This window comes from Rhinolophus ferrumequinum, chromosome 7 (assembly GCF_004115265.2).
Source record: "Rhinolophus ferrumequinum isolate MPI-CBG mRhiFer1 chromosome 7, mRhiFer1_v1.p, whole genome shotgun sequence".
NCBI classification, from domain to species: domain Eukaryota; kingdom Metazoa; phylum Chordata; class Mammalia; order Chiroptera; family Rhinolophidae; genus Rhinolophus; species Rhinolophus ferrumequinum.
In genome coordinates, this window is record NC_046290.1 from 20,503,409 (window position 1) to 20,523,152 (window position 19,744).

The 19,744-nt window shown below is 37.5% G+C and overlaps 1 protein-coding gene across 1 annotated transcript in view; it reads left to right on the top strand.

The window, feature by feature from the left end:
* CDH6 (cadherin 6) overlaps window positions 1-19,744 on the top strand; it is a 127,840-nt gene that overhangs the window by 51,218 nt on the left and 56,878 nt on the right. Inside the window, exon 2 of the mRNA XM_033111185.1 lies at window positions 17,488-17,844. Within this exon, the coding sequence (XP_032967076.1) occupies window positions 17,617-17,844 (228 nt within the window). The 5' untranslated portion in view covers window positions 17,488-17,616. The remainder of the gene's footprint in view (window positions 1-17,487; window positions 17,845-19,744) is intronic.

A 19,744-nucleotide genomic window follows, 5' to 3' on the forward strand; every position in this document is an offset into this window, starting at 1 on the left:
CCATCTGGCAGTTACTAGGCCGTCTTTAAGCAAGACTGTATCAGTCTCAACAGACAGAGGAGGGGCTTTTTCCACCCAGGGAGACACAGAGAGAGACTGAGGTTTGGAGCTCTTCAGGTCATCTGAATCTTCAGTGCCTCAGAAGATTTTAGTGAAAATAGCTCTTTCAGTTTCTACTTGCAGACTTCTCTTCCCTGGGACTCAGACCTGAGTCCCTAAGGGGACAAAACCAGATGGCAACTTCATACTGTGCTCAGAATTGTCCTTCCCATGTGATGGATGAGGTTTCATTACAGGTTCAAGCTTGTCTACTTGACACTTCCCTCCCTGAGGACGATTTCTCTCCTGGGAGGAATCATTGGTACCTCACGCTCACAGACTCTGGGCAGGCTGACCCCCAGAGTCTGCCAGGCATATCTAGACCTGCTGGAATCCCAGAGGTAAACAAACACAGTTCCTATGTAAACCTGTGGCCCCGCTATATATCTTTAGAATGAACCAGTATCTTGTCCACTCTCTGTTCAATATAATCAAAGACATCGCATGAAAATGTGCAAAGGAAATGTCTGCTTCAGATTTCACTTAGCAGGGTTGGCACTAAGCCTATAAATATCACTCTTAACGAAAAAGTTCATGATGTGAATTGGATACAGTTTTAAAGTTCATTTCTTTTTATGACAGTTTCGGACTGATTTTGTGCAGACTTGTTTTTATGGTCAAATCAAACTCGAAGTGCTGGATTACCTGCCAGAGAAGTTAAACGCGTTGGCAGTGACTTAATGTTGGCGACATGTTTATACATTTTTAAATTTTAGTTATCATGGAAAGTTTCCTTATTTTTTCTAACTGAATTAAGCCAGATTTGTGTATAATAAGGATGGACACTTCTCCCAGGGTAACGCCGTTGAAACTAAGTTACCAAGAGGTAATGTGGGCAACAGGGATGTGAATTCCACTCCCACCATGTGCAGAATTTAGAAATGGCTTGAAGGGCAACCTCACCAGATGGAGAAGATGAAAGGAGGTCAGTGTGAGGATTTTGAGATGAGATTACTATAGGGCTTTGCCATTGCTGAGTCCCCACCTTCCTCGGGCAGCTACCTTCCAATCCCAATGGGACCACCCAGAGAGTTGTGAGATGCGTTTCCTGCTTTTTGGAGACACAGCGGAGGACTAGTTCTTGCCTCACACTGGAGAGAGGGAAAGTAGTCTGTGGGCTGGGGTCTGAGAGAGGGACTGACTCTGATTGAGGTGACAGAGCCGGGGCATTGTGCCTCACTGGGATGGGCCAGAGTTTATCAGGATACGGGTATGTGAGTGTTTCCTGGGGCCACATGTGGGCAAAATGGGAAAGAACTGGCAGGGCGTCTTGTTGGGCTCCATACAATAGGGCTGCCTGGAGAAGCAAGGCAACCTCGGCAGAAGGAGTCTTGAAGTGTGCTGCAGAATGAGCCCTCTCAGGCCATCCCAAATAGAACTGTCTATGCCTGCAGTAACGGGCTGTAGAAGAAGGGCCAGAGGCAGGGAACTTTAGAGGAGCCCATCAAAGTGCCCCCGGAAAGTCCATTTTAATCATATACTTGAGCTACTTAGAAACATCAGTTTGAATAACTGGACAGGCCCAAAAAGCATAAAGAACTGTCCCATTACTTTCCCCTTGCACCTATGAACAACTTCACATTAACAAGGGGCAGAAAGTAAAGCTAATGAATTGAGGGCCAGGAGCTAGGAGAGAGGGAGTAGAAGAATCATTCCTTTTCAGCAAGAAGCAAGCTTGGGCTGAAGAGGGAACATTTACACTTCAAGTCAGGTTTGGTTTGATCCTTGCATGTGTAAGACACATCTAACCACTGAATTGAGACGACAGTCCACCTATGAACTGAGGAAGGCCAAATGTGTCATGGGCCCCAGGAACAAGCAAATATGATTTCCACTGCATGAAATGTCAGCAGACAGTAGGAGATAAAGTTACATTTTGATTCTGATCCTTTCCCCAGTTATAATTATAAACGGACCATCACAGAGTTTATCCTTAGTCTTCCTCCCTTTCCCTCTCTCTCTTATCCTCTCTCTCCCATCTACCTTATGGGCCTTTGTCCAGGATGAAATGTTTCAAGCACCATCCTACCTCTATAATTTCCTCAGCCTGTGTCGCAGCTCACAAAATTAGAAGGGCTGATGGTGAGCAAAGGACCCTATAGGGTTTTATTTTTAAGTTGAATAGTTGTTTAACCTATTATAGTAACAGAAGGTTGAGAACTGATACAAACAATGATTTTATTATTTATATCTTTTATTGATTGATGTTTATATTTAAAAATGATTTACTATCATCATGGATTTTTACTTACAAGTAATGCTTTTAAGCCCAAGCAAAGCACCCAGCTGTCTGCATAGCCAGCCACCCAAAGTATGCTTTTAATTTTTGTTCTCTCTTAATCTGCAAAGTTACCAAGTTTCCCAAAACTCATAGGTTGAGCTTCAAAGTCTACTGAGCATATGTCATAATTTCTAGAGCAAACCCTCCTGACTCTAAGGTTATCTTAATATCTTCTGAACGGACTCCAAAATCGGAATGCATAAGGGGCAAATAGGGGCATGTGCCTTACCATTTAATATCTTACTTAAGTTTTTTCACTAAGGAATAGAAATTTGTTCTCTCCATCTCCTACCTATTGCACTGTATTTCTCAGCCAAATCAGCTAAAAATTTAAATAAAAATGGGGAGGATAATCCATAAGGGAGACCCTTACCCAGCCTATGTTTCATTTTGAAATGAGATAGGGTGGTCAGAGAGAGGGAGCCCTACATATCACTGTACAAAGGCACTGAAAAACAGAGTTTACAGACGTGTAAGCTGTCTGATCTTTCTCCAGTGAGCCCAGGGGCAGCCAGTCTTCTGTCAGACATGGTTCAGAGGCCACAGTGTGAAGGTAACACAGAAGCATCTGATTTACAAGATTTGCGGAGCAAAATGATTTTGGAAATAAAGTCATTTAGATCTATTATTGAGTAGAATGCAAAATACACACAAGTATTTAGACAAAACTGAAGACTTCAATACTCTGTTTCCCCAAAAAGAAGACAATCAGCTCTAATGTGTCTTTTGGAGCAAAAATTAATATAAGAGCAGGTATATTATATTATATATATTATTATATTATATTATATTATATTATATTATATTATATTATATTATATTATATTATATTATATTATATAAAATCTGGTCTTATAGTAAAATAAGACCGAGTCTTATATTAATTTTCGCTCCAAAAGACGCATTAGAGCGGATTGTCTGGCTAGGTCTTATTTTCGGGGAAACATGGTACATTTCCCACATTGGTTCCCGCCTTCATACCTCCCAGGAATCTTTACTCAGGACACCTCTGCAGAAAAGTTTGAGGGTCAGCGAGCTACCCTATCTGCAAAGCCACTACAGAAAAGTAAAGCATCTCAAAAGCCATTAATTCATCAAACCTTCACCCCCGAAAAATGACCTAACAATAGCTATTATGTATCTACTCCTTCTGCATACCCTGTCATTCAATCTCCACATCAATACCCCGGGAGCCAAATATGATCATCCTCGGTTTAAGGTGAAAAGGCTAAAACTTTAAAAGATTACATAACATGTCCAAAGTCACACACGTAAATACATCTATTTTCAGTCTCGATCTGGTTAATTCCAAAGCCCATTCTCTCAGCCAGAATGCTCCAACCACCTCTACAAGTATGTAGCGGCACACTGGTTTCCTATCCCCACACTGACTGGAGAGGATTGCCTTGGACAAAAAAACAGTTAGGGATGCTGTGACAGGTGGTTTGATGTCTCATAGGGCAACTGCAATGACAGTCTCTCCTCAAACAGATAAAGTGCCAGAGTCATTTCTCTTTAGTTATAAGCAGTGGGAAATGTCATGTATGAAGACAGCAATCTGTTGAGCTATGAAAAGTGTCGATGCATTCTATTTTTAAAAAAAAACTTTTCATGAAAACAAGTATTTTTCAGTTGATGGGAGCATTTCAAGATATGGAAAATTTCGAAGCACTTATCTTATAGAATTTATTACCAAAGTTTCAAGAACAAAGATTCTTGTTCTTAGGAGTTTTATCAGGTTTAGAGAGTGTGGCTCACTCTAATTTTATTAGCAAAATCAAAGATCCTATAAAACTGACCTACACCCTCAACAGATATAACCAGAGAAAAAGCTGTGAAGGGTTATTTGCTAAAAACTTATTCTGGAGATGGTTCCATATGGTTCAATGTAGTTGTTTCTGTTTTGGTTTTTTTTTAACTAAAAGTCTATCATATATAAACAAAGGTGCCTAGCCAACATAAGGAAATTGTTTTAAAAGTTTCTATTAATTATGTATGTTATATATTTCTTCTTTTAAGCAATTACACCATTCACTTTGGCCTGGGAGGCTTTCTTCCTAATGATATTAACACAAGAAAAAAGATGTACTGGCATGAATACGAACAATACTATTCAACTCTTCAAATTAAAAGCAGACCTCAAAGCCGTCTTTCAAAGCAAGTATTTGAAATAACTTTTCTGTGAACTAAAGCTGGTTAATGACTTGGGAGAAAAAAAAAAAACACTTCTCTGTCCTTTTTCTACTTATATCCAACTACTCTGGGCCAAGGTGTTCCCTGCTAATCATACATATTTTATTTTCATCCAACTTACTAGACACTTTAATTTAAAAAAGAATCCCATACTAAAGTACTGACACAACACGATGAAAGGTCCCTGCGTGTGCAGTTTCTACTTTATGACAGCCTTCCTTTTATATAGTTCTTTTCATCTCTTTACTTTAAGGACTTCTTTTAGACTATAATTATTCTTGAGTCTCTGGGTTAACACAACCATTAAATCTTGTATAGGTGGATGATAAATTGGAGGCTAACAAGTTGTACTGATCTCTTTCTCAGAGTTCTTCTTGTTTGAACACAACCACCATAAAGCAACATGAAGAACACAGCTCCATTCCAGAAACCACACACACACACACACACACACACAAACACACTGCCCCCAAAAATCTAGGTATTATCAAAGATTGTGGGTTGTCTCTTGAAAATAATTTTTATTAGCCTCAGAGATTTGGGAAACTTTTCTAAATAAGGCATGTCATAGTTTACAAATTTCACATTTGGTAGCTTTAACAATTTCAAAAAGACTTCAGTCTTCTCCTCCATCTCCCCAATGGGAAAGCAATGAATTTGGTGTTCCCTTAAAATAAACATAACATGGAATACAAAGGGTTTTTTTTCCCCTATAAGTGAAATCCTGAAGTAAGATTTTTTCATTTTCATTTTCAAAAATGACACTTCAGAACTTTATCAAAAATTCCAGAGCAAGCAAAATAAAGATTGTGCCCAATTCTCTCTTTTCCTATATAGCTGAAGCTGCATTTTATAGATATTTCAGTCCATACCCATCAAAAAAATTTCTGGGAAAAAATCTGTATCGAGGGCCTTTAATGCTGATCCTTTGCATCTTAATTAAAGCTTGCCCATGACCTGAGGCACCGAGTATTGCACTTCTGGCATTATTTGTAGTTGGCTGAGATTCAATTAATTGAAATTTTTTGCTGTTGCTAAAGAAAATGTGAAATGCAGTATTTATAACCAGGGAAACATGATTTTTATTTACAGTCATCTGAAAGAAATTCTACATCAATGACAGAGCCGTAACATTCTAAAGTCGGGATGTCAGAAACACCTGACTCTCAAAGGTGCTTTTAAGATGTTGAAAAACCATATATACATATATACATACGTACAAATATGTTTTTCTTCATAAGAAGATAAACGATAACTTTACAAAAACTTTTCTACTGCGTAGTGGAAAAAAATAAATGCTTACATTAAGGTCCATTAATCTATTGCTAATCAAATAACAATTTCTGATGCCCCAGTGGAACTATAGCTGAGTTTGACAGTAGTTTATAGGACTAAATTATCTTTTGGCTTAGTTTTAATATTCAGAGAAACTCATTTCATAATTGGTAAGTGTGCAGATATGCTGGCACTTCAGGTTCTTATTTTATTAGGAATAATACATTAGGAGATTCTATTTCCCCTGCTAGTTTGAATTACAGAGCAAGTCAGTGACATGCTTAAGTACCAAACATGCCTTTTTCTGCTTATGAAGTTTTCCTCTTTAAAGAAAAATAATATGTAGAAGAAATAGGTTTTTATGTTTTTTAAGTAGGCTGCCTTTTATGATATTTTGACTTATTGTTTTTTACTAACATTAATTGGCCCAAAGACTACAGATTGTTATATGTGCTCTTCTTGCACTGCATGCAGTCAGCTTTTGGTAAGCAACGATATCAAAAGGAATACTGGTTAGTATCTATCGTCTGTTTACATAGCAATGTGGTGTTTTACCTTCTGTATCATATTTAATTTTTATAACAAACCAATGGAAGCTTGAACTCCACTGTGTCAACTGGCCTGGACAGGCCCATCAGTGGAACTTCAAATAGGACCTCCAAGAGAGGTCTGCTCCTAAGTCAACGTCATTTCCCAGACATGTACCAATCGTTGCTTCATAGAGGATTTGAGAAATCTGACAATCGGTTTCTGCATTACAGAAACAAACTATAACAGGTCTGAGGAAGATTATACTGTTGAGGAGAATAATTTTCCTAATAATGGTAGTGATCATTGATGGGACATATACATTTCCTGCCTCCATGCCTCCAAAAGATTTCAAAATTCTGTTGGATACTTTTCCCTTTTGGTTTTTCACGACACTACTGAGATAACAGGGTATATCCCAGAAAGATTGATTTCATTTTGTTTTTCTAGTAGATTATCAACTGCTTTCCAACATCAATTCTTTACGAACACAAGCAATTATGGTTTGTATTAGTAGATGGGGAAAATCGGAATTTTAAGAAGATAGAAAAGTTGGTAATATATCAAAGTTAGATCTAAAACTCGCTATCATTAAAATTTTTACTTTTGTACACATTATGCTCTATTAAAAAGTCTTTTTCTGTAGCTTTAAATAATTAAAAGGCCATATTATGGACCTATTAAAAAAGTAAAATCTGAGCATTCTGACTTTGTACCATGGAGTAAATGAATAGATGAATAAAATTGAAAAGCACGTGATGTGATGATTGTAGAACATGAAGGAACAATACACAATTATTTTGAACTGCTTCCCTGGGGGAATTATCTTTCCGCCGGTCTTATTTTGTCCTGCTGCCCCATCGTTTATAATTACACATGTACACTGTGACAGTGCGATCGCTAAATTAGAAATTGAGCTTCTTTGACAACTGCAGTAAACTTGACAAAGATGAATGTGACTTTTTTTTGTTTGTTTCCCTTCTTCCTCTTTCACTTATTTAAGCATGTATTAATTAACTTGTTCTGGCAAGTGTTTAGTAAACATTGAACAAGGGCATTTCTTTAGTGGTATAATTAAAATTCCCTTTTAAAATGTTTTGCATGATATTTTATGCGCAATTTGACTCAAGCAAACAGAGGTTCTAATTAAAGAACCTCTGAATTTTTAAATGAAGGCAATCAAATTGATAAAACATCCAGCCACCCCATCAAGCACATTGTCTTCCTGTCTAGCGTGAGTTTCACTTGATGGTCAGTTAACATTAACTTGAATTAGCTAAGATGTCCCCACTTTCACAGGCCCCCTTCTACTTTAGTTAGTCTCAGGGAATAAACCTTTAAATGTTGCAGAACCCCTTTAAATTGTTATATAATATTTAGTAGATTAAATTTCTTCTAAGTTACCGTGATTCCCCGAAAATAAGACCTCGCCAGACAATAAGCTCTAATGCGTCTTTTGGAGCAAAAATTAATATAAGACCCGGTCTTAATTTACTATAATATAAGACCGGCTCTTATATAATAATATAATATAATACAATACAATATAATGTAATATAATATAATATAATATAATAATAATATAATATAATACAGGGTCTTATAATAATTTTTGCTCCACGAGACGCATTAGAGCTGATAGTCCAGCAAGGTCTTATTTTTGGGGAAACAGGGTATTATACCAGGATATTATGAGAATTATACCAGGATATTATAAATTATCTAATTTGGGTTATTAATCCTGTGCAAACAAAGTGTTACATAAAAACCCATGGAATGAATGAAGCTATCCAAACAGCAGGTAGGGCTTCTATTATTTTTCTCATCATTACTTAGTATAAAGGTTACAACTCTGTACATAGCGCTATCCTTTGGGTGAGAATAGCCTTGTAGCTTTTCAATGTCAACAGGCAAACATCCAAAACACATTTAAAAATCTGGATCATCCCTTTCTGGCCATATTTCCGTGTGTGTATATGCGTACATGTGTGCATGTGTGTGTGCAGTGGAAAAGGTGAAGAGAGATGAAAAGGAATTCATTTCGTCTGTAATACACTGATTGACCTGAAGTGAAAAATATTTTAAGAGAAGCTTCAAACTCCCCATCTTTAAATTATTTATACATTTTTCCTTTTAGTGATGCTATAAACAACTCCACAAAGCAAAGCTTTAAATACAAGAATTGTTGGTAATTAATAAGTGATTAGTAAATCAGGATCACTGATATCTCTAATGATCTTTTTTAATTAATGGGGATTAGAACAGACTTTCTCCCAATCACTTTCTTCAGACCTCCATGCTCTCTACCTGAGCTGGCCAGAGGTGAGAGCAGAAAGTCATTCCCTCTGGCTCTGGACTGTAGAATTGAAGTCTGCTATCCTACGGTAGCAACCACTTCTGCTTTTGTAAAAGTAAAAGCAGAATAAAATGTAACTTCCATTCCAGGGGGAATCTGACTAATGCTGGAACTCACATAGCTAACCCGCGGGACCCTCAAAATAAGCTACCTTTCCAACCTGGCTTTTATCTTAGTAATAAAGGTGATATTTTGGTCTTCATCTAACATTCCTTTGTTTTCTTTCTTAATTTCTTTGGCGTTTGGAAGAAATAGAGGAGGGCTACTTATCAGGGGCCTCCACTGAGACCCCAAAACTTGAAGAAAATTGAAGCACAGAGTAGCAAGTCACCTGCCAATGTCTCAAGACAAAAATAATAATAATCATAACAGTACTAATAAGTGTTTATGCTGGAATACAAATGTGCAAACTAGCCGCAGGGCTCGTCTATCCCTGGGTGTTAGCACACCAGTCCTGATTTCACACAAAGAGGAATAAAAGCTCAGAGAGGTGGAGTAGCTTGCCTGAGATAACGTGGGAAATGAGAGCGAGAAAGACAGTAAGACCTCACACCCAGCTCTTCTAAAGGCTACTGTAACACCTTTGACAGTCATTTTGCTCATATTTATTATACATTCCTGTGCCTACTCAAACCAAACATTCAACAGAACTGGGCCTTTTCTTAATGACTCAAGATCATCGTTATCAATATTCATGTGCTGGATTTCTTCCAGTGCCGTGCAGTATTGATATGCGCGCTCTTACAGCCATTAGTCATATCACCATTAATTCATGTGCTCAATCATTCTTGCATGCAGTCACTCACACATGCATCCATACATTGACTTATTTTATAAATGTTTATCTGGCGTCACTATGTGCAGGCACTCTTGTTGGCATAGGAACGTAAAGTGTCACCACTCCCCAAGGCCAGCCCCTGACTTGGTCCATTCTGTCTGTAGTTCTGCCTGCCTTTTGCAGCCATTCTCCGCGCGTTCAGCCACCTCCTCCCACTAATGTTGGTACTTCAGCCTCCAGGACTCCTTACCCCATCCCTCGAATTCACTGGGCATTTAGAAACCTGATGATAAAGTTGTTCAAATTTTGTCTGAAACGAGAGTAAATAAAACCTAGATGCTGTTTCTATGAGCAAAATACAAATGAGATAGTGAATGTCTTGGTTGAAAGAGGAGCCTCTAGATTAGCTGGATCTTATCCAAGTTCTGCCAACCAGTAGCTGTGCATCCTTGGGCAAAGTATCCAGTCCCTCTAAGCCTGTGTTTCTCATCTCTAAGGTAGAGAATAAGAATGACGATCTCCATCTCAAAGGATTGCTGTTTAAGGGTGACATGTTTATAGAGCATTTATTCCATTCCTTGGCATAGAACAAACATGGTTTTCTGTTCTTATTTAGCTTATATGCTTTGTGACAGCTGTTTTTACCTGTATCGTTATATTTTCAGGGGAGTCGTGAAGACTCAATTCTAAGGTCACAGCTATCCTGAGCACTTATTGTGGGCAGCAGCCTGGCCTGTGCCTCCTCAGAGGGAGTTCAGAGCGAGGATTCTGGAGTCTGATGCCAGGGCTAGGATCTGGCTTAATTCCACCCCCATGGCATGACCGTGGACAAGTCACTCAATCTCTCTAAGCTTCAGTTTCTCATCTGCAGACATTTTAAGAATATTATCCACCGCACAGGATTGTGGTGAGAAGAAATGAAAACCTGTGGTGATGTGCTTAGCACAGTGCTAGCACACAGGAAGTTCAGGAATGGAGCACCGCACATTTAACTACCGTTATTATTTATGAGTTAGACTTCATGTCATTGATAAGAGGCTTAGACATCACATCAGCAAAACTAAATACATCCCAGTCCTCATAACACTTTACACAGTGTGAGCCTTTTAAAATCATCTGTGAGATGCCACATTTCACAATGACTTAACAGTAAACCCAACCATGTGATTCCTTTAGCAATTTAATAAAGTTACATCTGTTTTGAATGCCTCACACCCTTCCTTATCTCCTGCTTCCAGCCGATACTCTCGGGCTGCCCTTCCATTGGGCTACTGACGGGAAAACAAATTCATAGACATCATTCCCACTATGTTGCGAGTAGGTTTTGACATCTTGCAGGTTTGTTCAAGCTTCGTTGTCTTAAATGGCTATGCGTCTAGCAGCCGGAAAGTCTAACTTTTAAGAGTAGACAGTAATATGAAACCACGTCTTTCATATATTTCTGCAACCTAGACATATAGTTTGCTACAGAAATGTTTAAAATTCATGCCATGAAAAGCTAATTAAAGGTATAAAATGCTTTCTCTTCTTTGTTTTCATGAGTCAATCTAATGGGAAAAGACAGCATCTACACGCCCGAAGGCCTTTAGGAGACAGGAAGTATGGATAAAGGAATGAAGCAAGGGCTTTAAGAAAACCACAATAAAGTCAGAGGGCAAATGGCAACTGAATGGCAATTGACCACAAGGTGGTGTGGGCATCAATGAGAATCAGTGGAGAAGCTCCTGCCTGCTCTGCTTCGAGAGGCAGCTCCCTCCACTCCAGAAATAAAAATGTCACCAGAACTTCTGAGGTTGCAAGTTAATCCTGAAATGGGCATGTACAGATTAGCGACGGATTTCCGTTTCTTAATTGTAAAAAGCAAAACAAGAAATGCACAAGAGCCCAACAGGCCTGAGGATGGGCAGTATGTGTCCTCTGCTATGTAAGACGTTCTTTGATAGTTTAGGTGGTTGTGGCCATCTTCATGTTAATAGCTAAGACCTTACATGAATTCATTCATTTGATCCTCACAGCCACCCTATGAGGTAGGTACTATTAATATCATCCCATTTTATACATAAAGAAATGGAAATATACATTGGTCCCCTGCTTGCCCAGCCAGTATTGGGCAGGGCTGAGCTTCTAACCCAGACATGTGGCATGCCAGAGTCTATTCTTAACCATATTCTGATACTTCCTCTCACGATAGTTTGGACTTTGCCTCGTTTGAAAAAATAACATTGCTTTTATCCCCTTATTAAAGTTTGTGGGGTCTTTGTGACCCTAGAAAGTATTTCAAACCAACAAATACTCCTTGAGCCCAGCTACATATAAAACACCATTTTATGTGCTGTGACACATTTAACTTGACCTTCGTTAATGCAATGTGTGTAATATGATTTTAGAACAAGGGTAATACTGTTGAATAGCTTCATTTGGAAATACATTAGCTTGCAAACAGATTTGCAAATTATCCACAAATACAAACATTTACAAAAAAATCAGGCATTATTTGATGGCTGTTGCCATAATGATTCATTGGCACCAGAGAAAAGCTATGTGATGAGAGATGCCAAAGCTGTTTGACACATTTCAGTGGAGTTCATTACACACACGAAACGGAACCAATTTTACTCAACAGTGACTTTGACATTTACAGAAAAATGAAATGGAGGTTTAGAAATGAAGACTTCATGTGAAATCGCTACCAAAAATTTTAAATTGGTTCTATCCTTATGTCACCACTTCTGGAAGATCAGCCATGTTCTACAGACTCGTTTTCATTCACAGCAGGTGGCAATCTATTCAAAACAAAGTTTCTTAGGTGATCTGAAAGTTGATCTTGAATGAACTTAATTGGCTGTAAAACTCTTCTCTCAGAATAAAGAACATATATATGTTTAAAGATTTACTGGTCGGAAGACATGTCCCTTTGGCTTCACCCTGTTTAATTCATTCTGATAGCACAGTGCTGCTTCTTTAGTTTGCTAGGTTTTCATGGAGTAAATACCATCCTTGTCCCCATTGTACCCAAAGACAGTGTTGGACTAGAGAGATTTCAGGCTCAGAGTTAGGACACAATAGGGTCAGGAGAAATGTGAATTCGTTGTCAACAGTGAGCTGTTTTCTACTTCATTAATGAGATAATGTGAGAAACTATACCAAAATTTAATAAGGGATTTATGATACATATGGTAAAAGCATTGCTAATGGGGTATGCCGATAGTTTAGGATGACTTATGCATATATAATATTTTCAGAAATGTTTTCTGTGAGCAGCATCATGAAAAAGCTATACAATATATTTATATGCAACATTCTTTATTTGGAGAAATTGAAACATTTGGAGATTTTGAAACATTCTCTTACTATGGTAAATGCTTAAAGTATATTAATAATGTTGCTTTATTGAATGCTTACTGTGTTTTCAATGCCGGAGTTAAGACTTTGCAGACCAAAGAATGAATGTGCTTGGTTTCATCTGTAAGCCTAGATAGCATTATAGTCACACTGTACTCAATGGAATTAATCAAGAATACCAAAACAAATGCATGCTCAGTCTGAATTCTAAAATTTTTAAAGTAATTATACCGCTTTTAAATCTTTTAAATATTTACTTATTCGTTTGTCTGTAAATAGTATAATAGAAACAGTACCTCAAAAGCAGATAATACAGTTGTTAGACTGTTGTAATACATAAGTCACTGGAGAAGCAATTCAGTCAATAGAGAAGTTTTCTAATCAGCATACCAATTATTTGCAAATAAAAGATGATTCCAAGGTACTTGAGGGAACTTGAAGACTTTGTAGCTTGCCTTCTCACTCTGTATATCCTTATGAAATATTTTTGCATTATTAATTTCCAATAATCTAGGAAAAAAGGGTTTTCTAATCAAAGGAAAACTTCAGCCCAACTTCTGCATTAATTATCACATATTCTAAATTGGTAGTACCTGAATTAATGAGGCTCAGGCTCCTCCTAAATAGCACGCATTAAATAAAAGTTGGACTTGACTCTGTACCCTTGTGAAGACTGAAGTGTATATGCATATTGGCTGCCAGGCAAATAAATTTTCAAAGTGTGCAATTATCAATGCCATGTGGGCCTTGCCTGCTATCCACAGACATCCTAATTACCTTGTATACATCACTAAAAAAAGGCTTCTGCAAAGATTTAAACTATTTTTCCAGATCGACCACTTTTGCACCTCAAATTTTAGAGGATACAAGCAATAGCCTGTAAGAAATAGAAATGTAAAAACAAAACAAACAAACAAAAAAAACAGATCCCAGCAAAAAGAAAATAAAAAGTAGAGACATGGTCTATTAAGCAACCTTTTAAGCCCATTGCTAAACTGTCATTAGGAAATTTGAGTTTTATTTTTATAGAGTTTTGATACTTCTAACTGATTTGCTCTTAATACCATGAGGGGATGGGGGCAAAAAGGTATATTATCTACCTAGTTTTGCATTCTTTCTTCTCCCACTTCCTAATCTGGTTCTTTCCTGATTGAATAACCATACCTGCTATTTTAAAACTCAGTGTCATATGTGTGCCCTTAAGTCTTTGTCTTTTGGTTTACTTCTTGACATCTTCAAAATGACTAGCCCATCTGATTACTACCTGCCACGTGGTCCTACTGTATTTTGACTGCTCAGAAGTCAACGGCTTTCCCACATTTCTCAAAGGTGTCTTCCTTTGCTTGAACCTACGGCCATACAGCACCTTAAGCATCCCGGTTTTTTTTTGTTTTGTTTTTCAGCCAAGGTCATGCTTGGAGTATGGTTTTTGTTTTGCATTTCATGTTTTTAGAATAAGTAAAATAAAAAATATGTGTATCATTCGTTTTAACTATATCAAATTCTCATCCAATAGGACATTAGAATAACATCAGCCTGTTAGTTACAAGATTAACAGTTTGTCCAGTACCATTTTACAAGGACAAAATTACACAGTTGAAGCTAGTTCTGTATAAAGCAAAAAGGAAAGGGTGAAAAAAAACACATAGATTCTATGAATGAGTCCATGCTCCAGTGAACTTTCCTTTTTGCAGTATCCTTCTTCATGCAGGCAATAGGTATAAAGAGTCTGCCTTTATCTGTTTTTACAGTATTACTGTGAAATCCCCAACTGAAGACCACACAAAGGAAAACAATTAGCAAATGGACTAATTCTGATTTTTAAAGTGCTTCCATTCTTTGATTTTAAAAGAATTTGACTTTCTTGGAAATGCTTCTTGAAAAATAAAAAATAAAAACATAATATTTAAGCCTAAGAGGAAACTGCTATCTGTTGCAGACTTTTGCATTGTGCTATAGATGGATTCTATACATGCAATGAAAATAACAGTAACAATGACAGCCGTAATAATAATAACAGCTAATGCTTATTAATACCTAAGTGCTAGGTACTTTTGTAAGTGCTTTCCATATAATGAGTTATTTAATCCTTACAAAACCCTAAGAGGTAGTTATTCTAATTATCCCCATTTACAAAAGAAGAAGCTAAGGTACAGCGAGATTAAGCAATTTTCTCAAGTTCACAGAAACTATGAGGCAGAGCCTGGATTTAAACCCAGGAAGTCTGGCTCCAGCATTGACAATATAACGGTGGTAATCACTAGGCAATCTTGCCTATTAAAAAGTATTAAGTAAGAATTGCTAAGTTATATATTCCACGGTTTAGTCTGCGGGAGTTTTTTTTAACTATAGAATTTCACCGAGAAATCTATCCCTCCTAAAAGCTAACATCAAATATTAGTGGATCATAGTAATTTTAGTAATCTTTCATATTGAGTTTTTAGCACGGACATACCCTGCCAGGCTGATACAAAAAGAGCTGGAGCATAACAAAATAGATGTTCTAACATACTTAGAAATACTTAAATCTACACCGCTTTGAAAGCTCATTTCCAACTAAGCAAAATAAAAGAAAAAGAAAAAAAAGAAAGAGATACTTGACATTTTGGTATCTGTGATATTAAAAAGAACTAATATTTAATATTCAAGTGGCAACAGCTTGTACAGTTTGCACACAACACCCACTGGGATTGATTTTTCTTGCAAATGGACTTTAGGAGTCTGCCTTTAAACAGCTGACACCTCCATTCTCTGCATCCTTCTTTCCCTGCCAGTATCTTGGGGCACACTCCGAGTAGCAGCAGACGTGTAATTCTTCACTGCGGGATTTGTCTATTCAAACAATGGAGAATGTGGGAAATTAAGAAAAATGTAATTTCCACTGAGTCAACCTCAGTGTAATCTCTACTACTAAAAATGAATAGATTTCTTCAGAGGGCTTTTCTCCATGTGCTCTCTCAGTCCCCTTTATGTACCATCCATGAGAAGAGAGAAGATCGCCATTACCTAATTGATCATCAGTCATTCCACACCTGTACCAAGGCCACATAATGACAAGGATACTGTCGTCTGGCATTTTTCCAGAATGACTAATTGTCACAGTACTAATTTACTCACCTCTGGAATCTTCAACTTCCCCAGCCTGCTGTCAAGAAGATACATAATAATGGAATAAAGGCTTTAAAATGCTGAACACTATGAAATATTTCACTTATATTCCAACAGAAAGCTTTCACTAAGCCATGTGTTAGGTGACAATTACTCACTGCTGAGGGAAAAGAAAAAAAAAAACTGGTCACAAATACATCTACCTGGTAGAATAGAAGAAAAGTGAACAAATCTTTTCTGACAGAGAGGAAAAAAATACTGACCAGATGATCTAAAACATGTTTCTTTTCTGCATTTATTTAGAGTGAATGTACCAGTTTTATTACTATTCTGCATTACAAAACACTTCATTGTTCCTTAGTATTATTTAAGAAAATATTTTTCATCTATCAAATAACACGATGAAAGACTAAATGGTTGGATGATTCTTTTTTCAAGAAATGTGAAAAAGTTAAGGATGGAGATATAGGCATGTATTACTTTAATTACATAAAATAGTAAACCAATTTGTGACATCTTTGCCAAGAAGTCTGGCCAGGATATTTTTAAATGCTAGGTTGTATTCTTGAAAAATAATATTTGTCATGGAAAATTATTACCCACAAGTATAATAGCTGACTTTCTGAAATCCTGCACTGTGATACTGAGATATGTTTGATACACCTGAAAAAATTACACAGAAATTGACCAATTTTAATAAATAGGGTTGGTTGCTTATGATACAAGTAAAGTTTTGACATGAAAGCCAAGGATTTCCTAAAGATATTCGACCAAAATTTTTCATTTAATTCTCATATTCTATTAAATTCCAATTCTATACCTAGTAGCCATCCTATGGTGGTATTAGGTCATATAAGGAAAAAAAGTTTCCTGTTCAAGTTTGGGAAACACTGGATTAAATATAGTCTTGTCATCAATATTACAAAATTCCACTTCAGACACTTCAGTATGCTAATATGCATTCTGAGGAAAAAGCGTATGGTCTTTTCCACCTTATTTGATCCAGACTGTTCTATCAGCACATCTCCAAAGCCAAGAGTTTCAGTACAGGATATGCCTTGACTTACGCCTACATATCACAGGTACTCAATACATTCGAGTGAAATTTCAACTTTATCCACTCTGAAATGAATTGAAATTGTCTGTGATATTCTTTGCCGTAGACTCGGTCATGAGCATAAATATGCAAACAGAATCAGAAACACAAACTCATTTTTTCGAGCCAGATATCAGTGCACGGTACCCAAAGGTAAAAGAGTAGTGAAATAATCCCCTGTGGCATGTTGACCTACAACAACGCTATTACTTAAATGAGGATTTTTAAGGGATAGAAAAGGAGAAAAGAAAACAGCAGCTTCCTCCTCGGCCCTTGCTGAAAGATGGTTGTCCGCGGTTCAAAATGGATAGCCAACTTCTTTTTGCTGTTTTGCTATTCAAATTTCTGTCCTCTTTTGCCGGAGCTTATTTGCTCTAACACTGAATTTTAAGCATCTCTAAAAATGCTTGATATGTTATTATTCTTTCCAGATATCCTCTGAGAGCCAAGCAGAGAACATTAAGGAAGAAAGGAGGAATGACACTGGATACAGCGCAGTGAAAAAAGACACGTCAAGGAGAGGAGTACTCACTGCCCAGACACTGGACCAGGTTATCAGAATGAGAACTTACCGGTACTTCTTGCTACTCCTTTGGGTGGGACAGCCCTACCCAACGGTCTCAACCCCATTATCTAAGAGGACTAGTGGTTTCCCAGCAAAGAAAAGAGCCCTGGAGCTCTCTGGAAACAGCAAAAATGAGCTGAACCGTTCGAAAAGGAGCTGGATGTGGAATCAGTTCTTTCTCCTGGAGGAATATACGGGATCCGATTATCAGTATGTGGGCAAGGTAGGATTCCATTGGGCGCTTTGACATTCTGGTTTTAAAAGCCTGAAGAAGTTACTTCTAATAAGTAGATGAGGAGGATGTGAACTAGTCTCCCAGTACAGTAAGAATTGTTGCTTATTTGGTAGGACTTTTTTTTCCCACTTGAGTCGTTTTGGGAAGAAGGCTTTAGCAAGAAACTGAGAAGCGTAAGCACTACAACAAAGAAAAATGCCCCAGTTGCAAATGAAACACCCACAACCTTCCGCACAGGATTCTCATAAATCCTTTAATTTTTACTTTAGTTTGAAAAATATGGCCCAGCTTATTTTATAAAGTAGGCTGTATTAAAAATAGGAATAGAGCGATTAAGTTGTAAGGAAAAGAAGGTTCCCTTTTCTCATTCTGAAAGCAAACATTCTGAGCTTTAGTCCTTTGGGCACGTTCAAATTAACTACTTCTCAACTCTGCTAATGACAGTGCTATCCATTCTCTGGCCAAAGGAGCCCTTTGTCTTCAAAAACCACCACTGCCTTAGATTTGGTTGTTGTTGCTGCTGCTGCTGCTGCTGCTGCTGCTGCTGCTGCTGTTTTGTCTTGTCTCAGATAATTGGCAAGAGCCAGGCATTCCAAAGCTTGTGATTTAACTGTGGCAAAGTTCACTAAAGAGAAAAATGGTTATGGAGAGGTGCTATTTCCAAATATCATCTGACCATTTTATTGGCTCCAGAAAGTAGAATGAGGAGGCATCACGTATGATAGCCTTTACCAATCTCTGGAGCTGAGTCAGGGAAACAGCTGTGTTATCTTGTCATTGTGAGTTTCACTGACATTGTATCATCAGCTACGTTCTTGTTGCAGAATATTTGCATAAAGATGTTTAAAAAAAAGAAAAAGAAAAACAGGGAATACAGGATTTTACTTTGTAGGTTCTATGTTCCGTAATATGGTATTGATAAGAAAAATCATTGTCACACATCCTTTATGTAAAGAAACTAGGGATGAGCATAACAGAGGTGATAAAATGTCTTGCATGCAAATTGCATAAATTTTGCAGATTCCAAGGGCTGCAAGTTCACACTTCAATCTGTTATCAGATATCCCTGACTAATCATGTGCAAACATTTTCTTTAAGTATTTACCACTATAAATGAAGGAAAGCCATCCGTGGCTTGGGCTGAGGTAACCAGGCCTTGTTCCAATGAAGTGAATTATTAATGGGGAATAAAGTGGGAGAGGAAGTATTCTGTAAATGGAGTGAATGGCAACACAGATCCCCAAGGGTCTCGTCGTGTATTAGCTGTGACATTCACATGCTGTACGTGTGACTGCTGAAGAAACACAGTCCACTTAGCTGTACTTCACTCCATTTCCTTTGTGAAATTTGAGCAGCACTACATTAACAGGGTAATGGTTATAAAAATAATAATAATAATCTTATGATCTTTAAAGTACTTTCTACAATACAAATAACATTATTTCCATAGAAGCTTTTAAAAGTGCTTTGTCTACATCATTGATCCCCTCCTCTTTTTCTTTTCTGCTTTTTCTTCTCAAATTGTGATGACATTTTACATAAAAAGTACCACATATTTTTAAAGAAAGGCCAGGATATTTCAGGGCACTAGAAGCGGCAGTGTATAAAACCGCATAGGAATCAGTTTTACAATTATAATTGGGAGAGGTAATTTTGCCATGGGGAAAAGTCGTGAGCTACGGACTCAAGCAGACCTGAAGCTGCATCGGTGTGCTGCCATTTGCCAGTTGTGTGGCCTGGGGCAGGTTATCAACCTTTCCTGGCTTTAGTTTTTTCATCTAGAAAATGCAGCAGCAATGCCTACCTCATGGAGTTGCAGCGTAGTTCAAGTGAGAAGAGAAGTAGTGGCTGGCACACAGTAGGTGCATAAAGAAGTTGTATACACTCT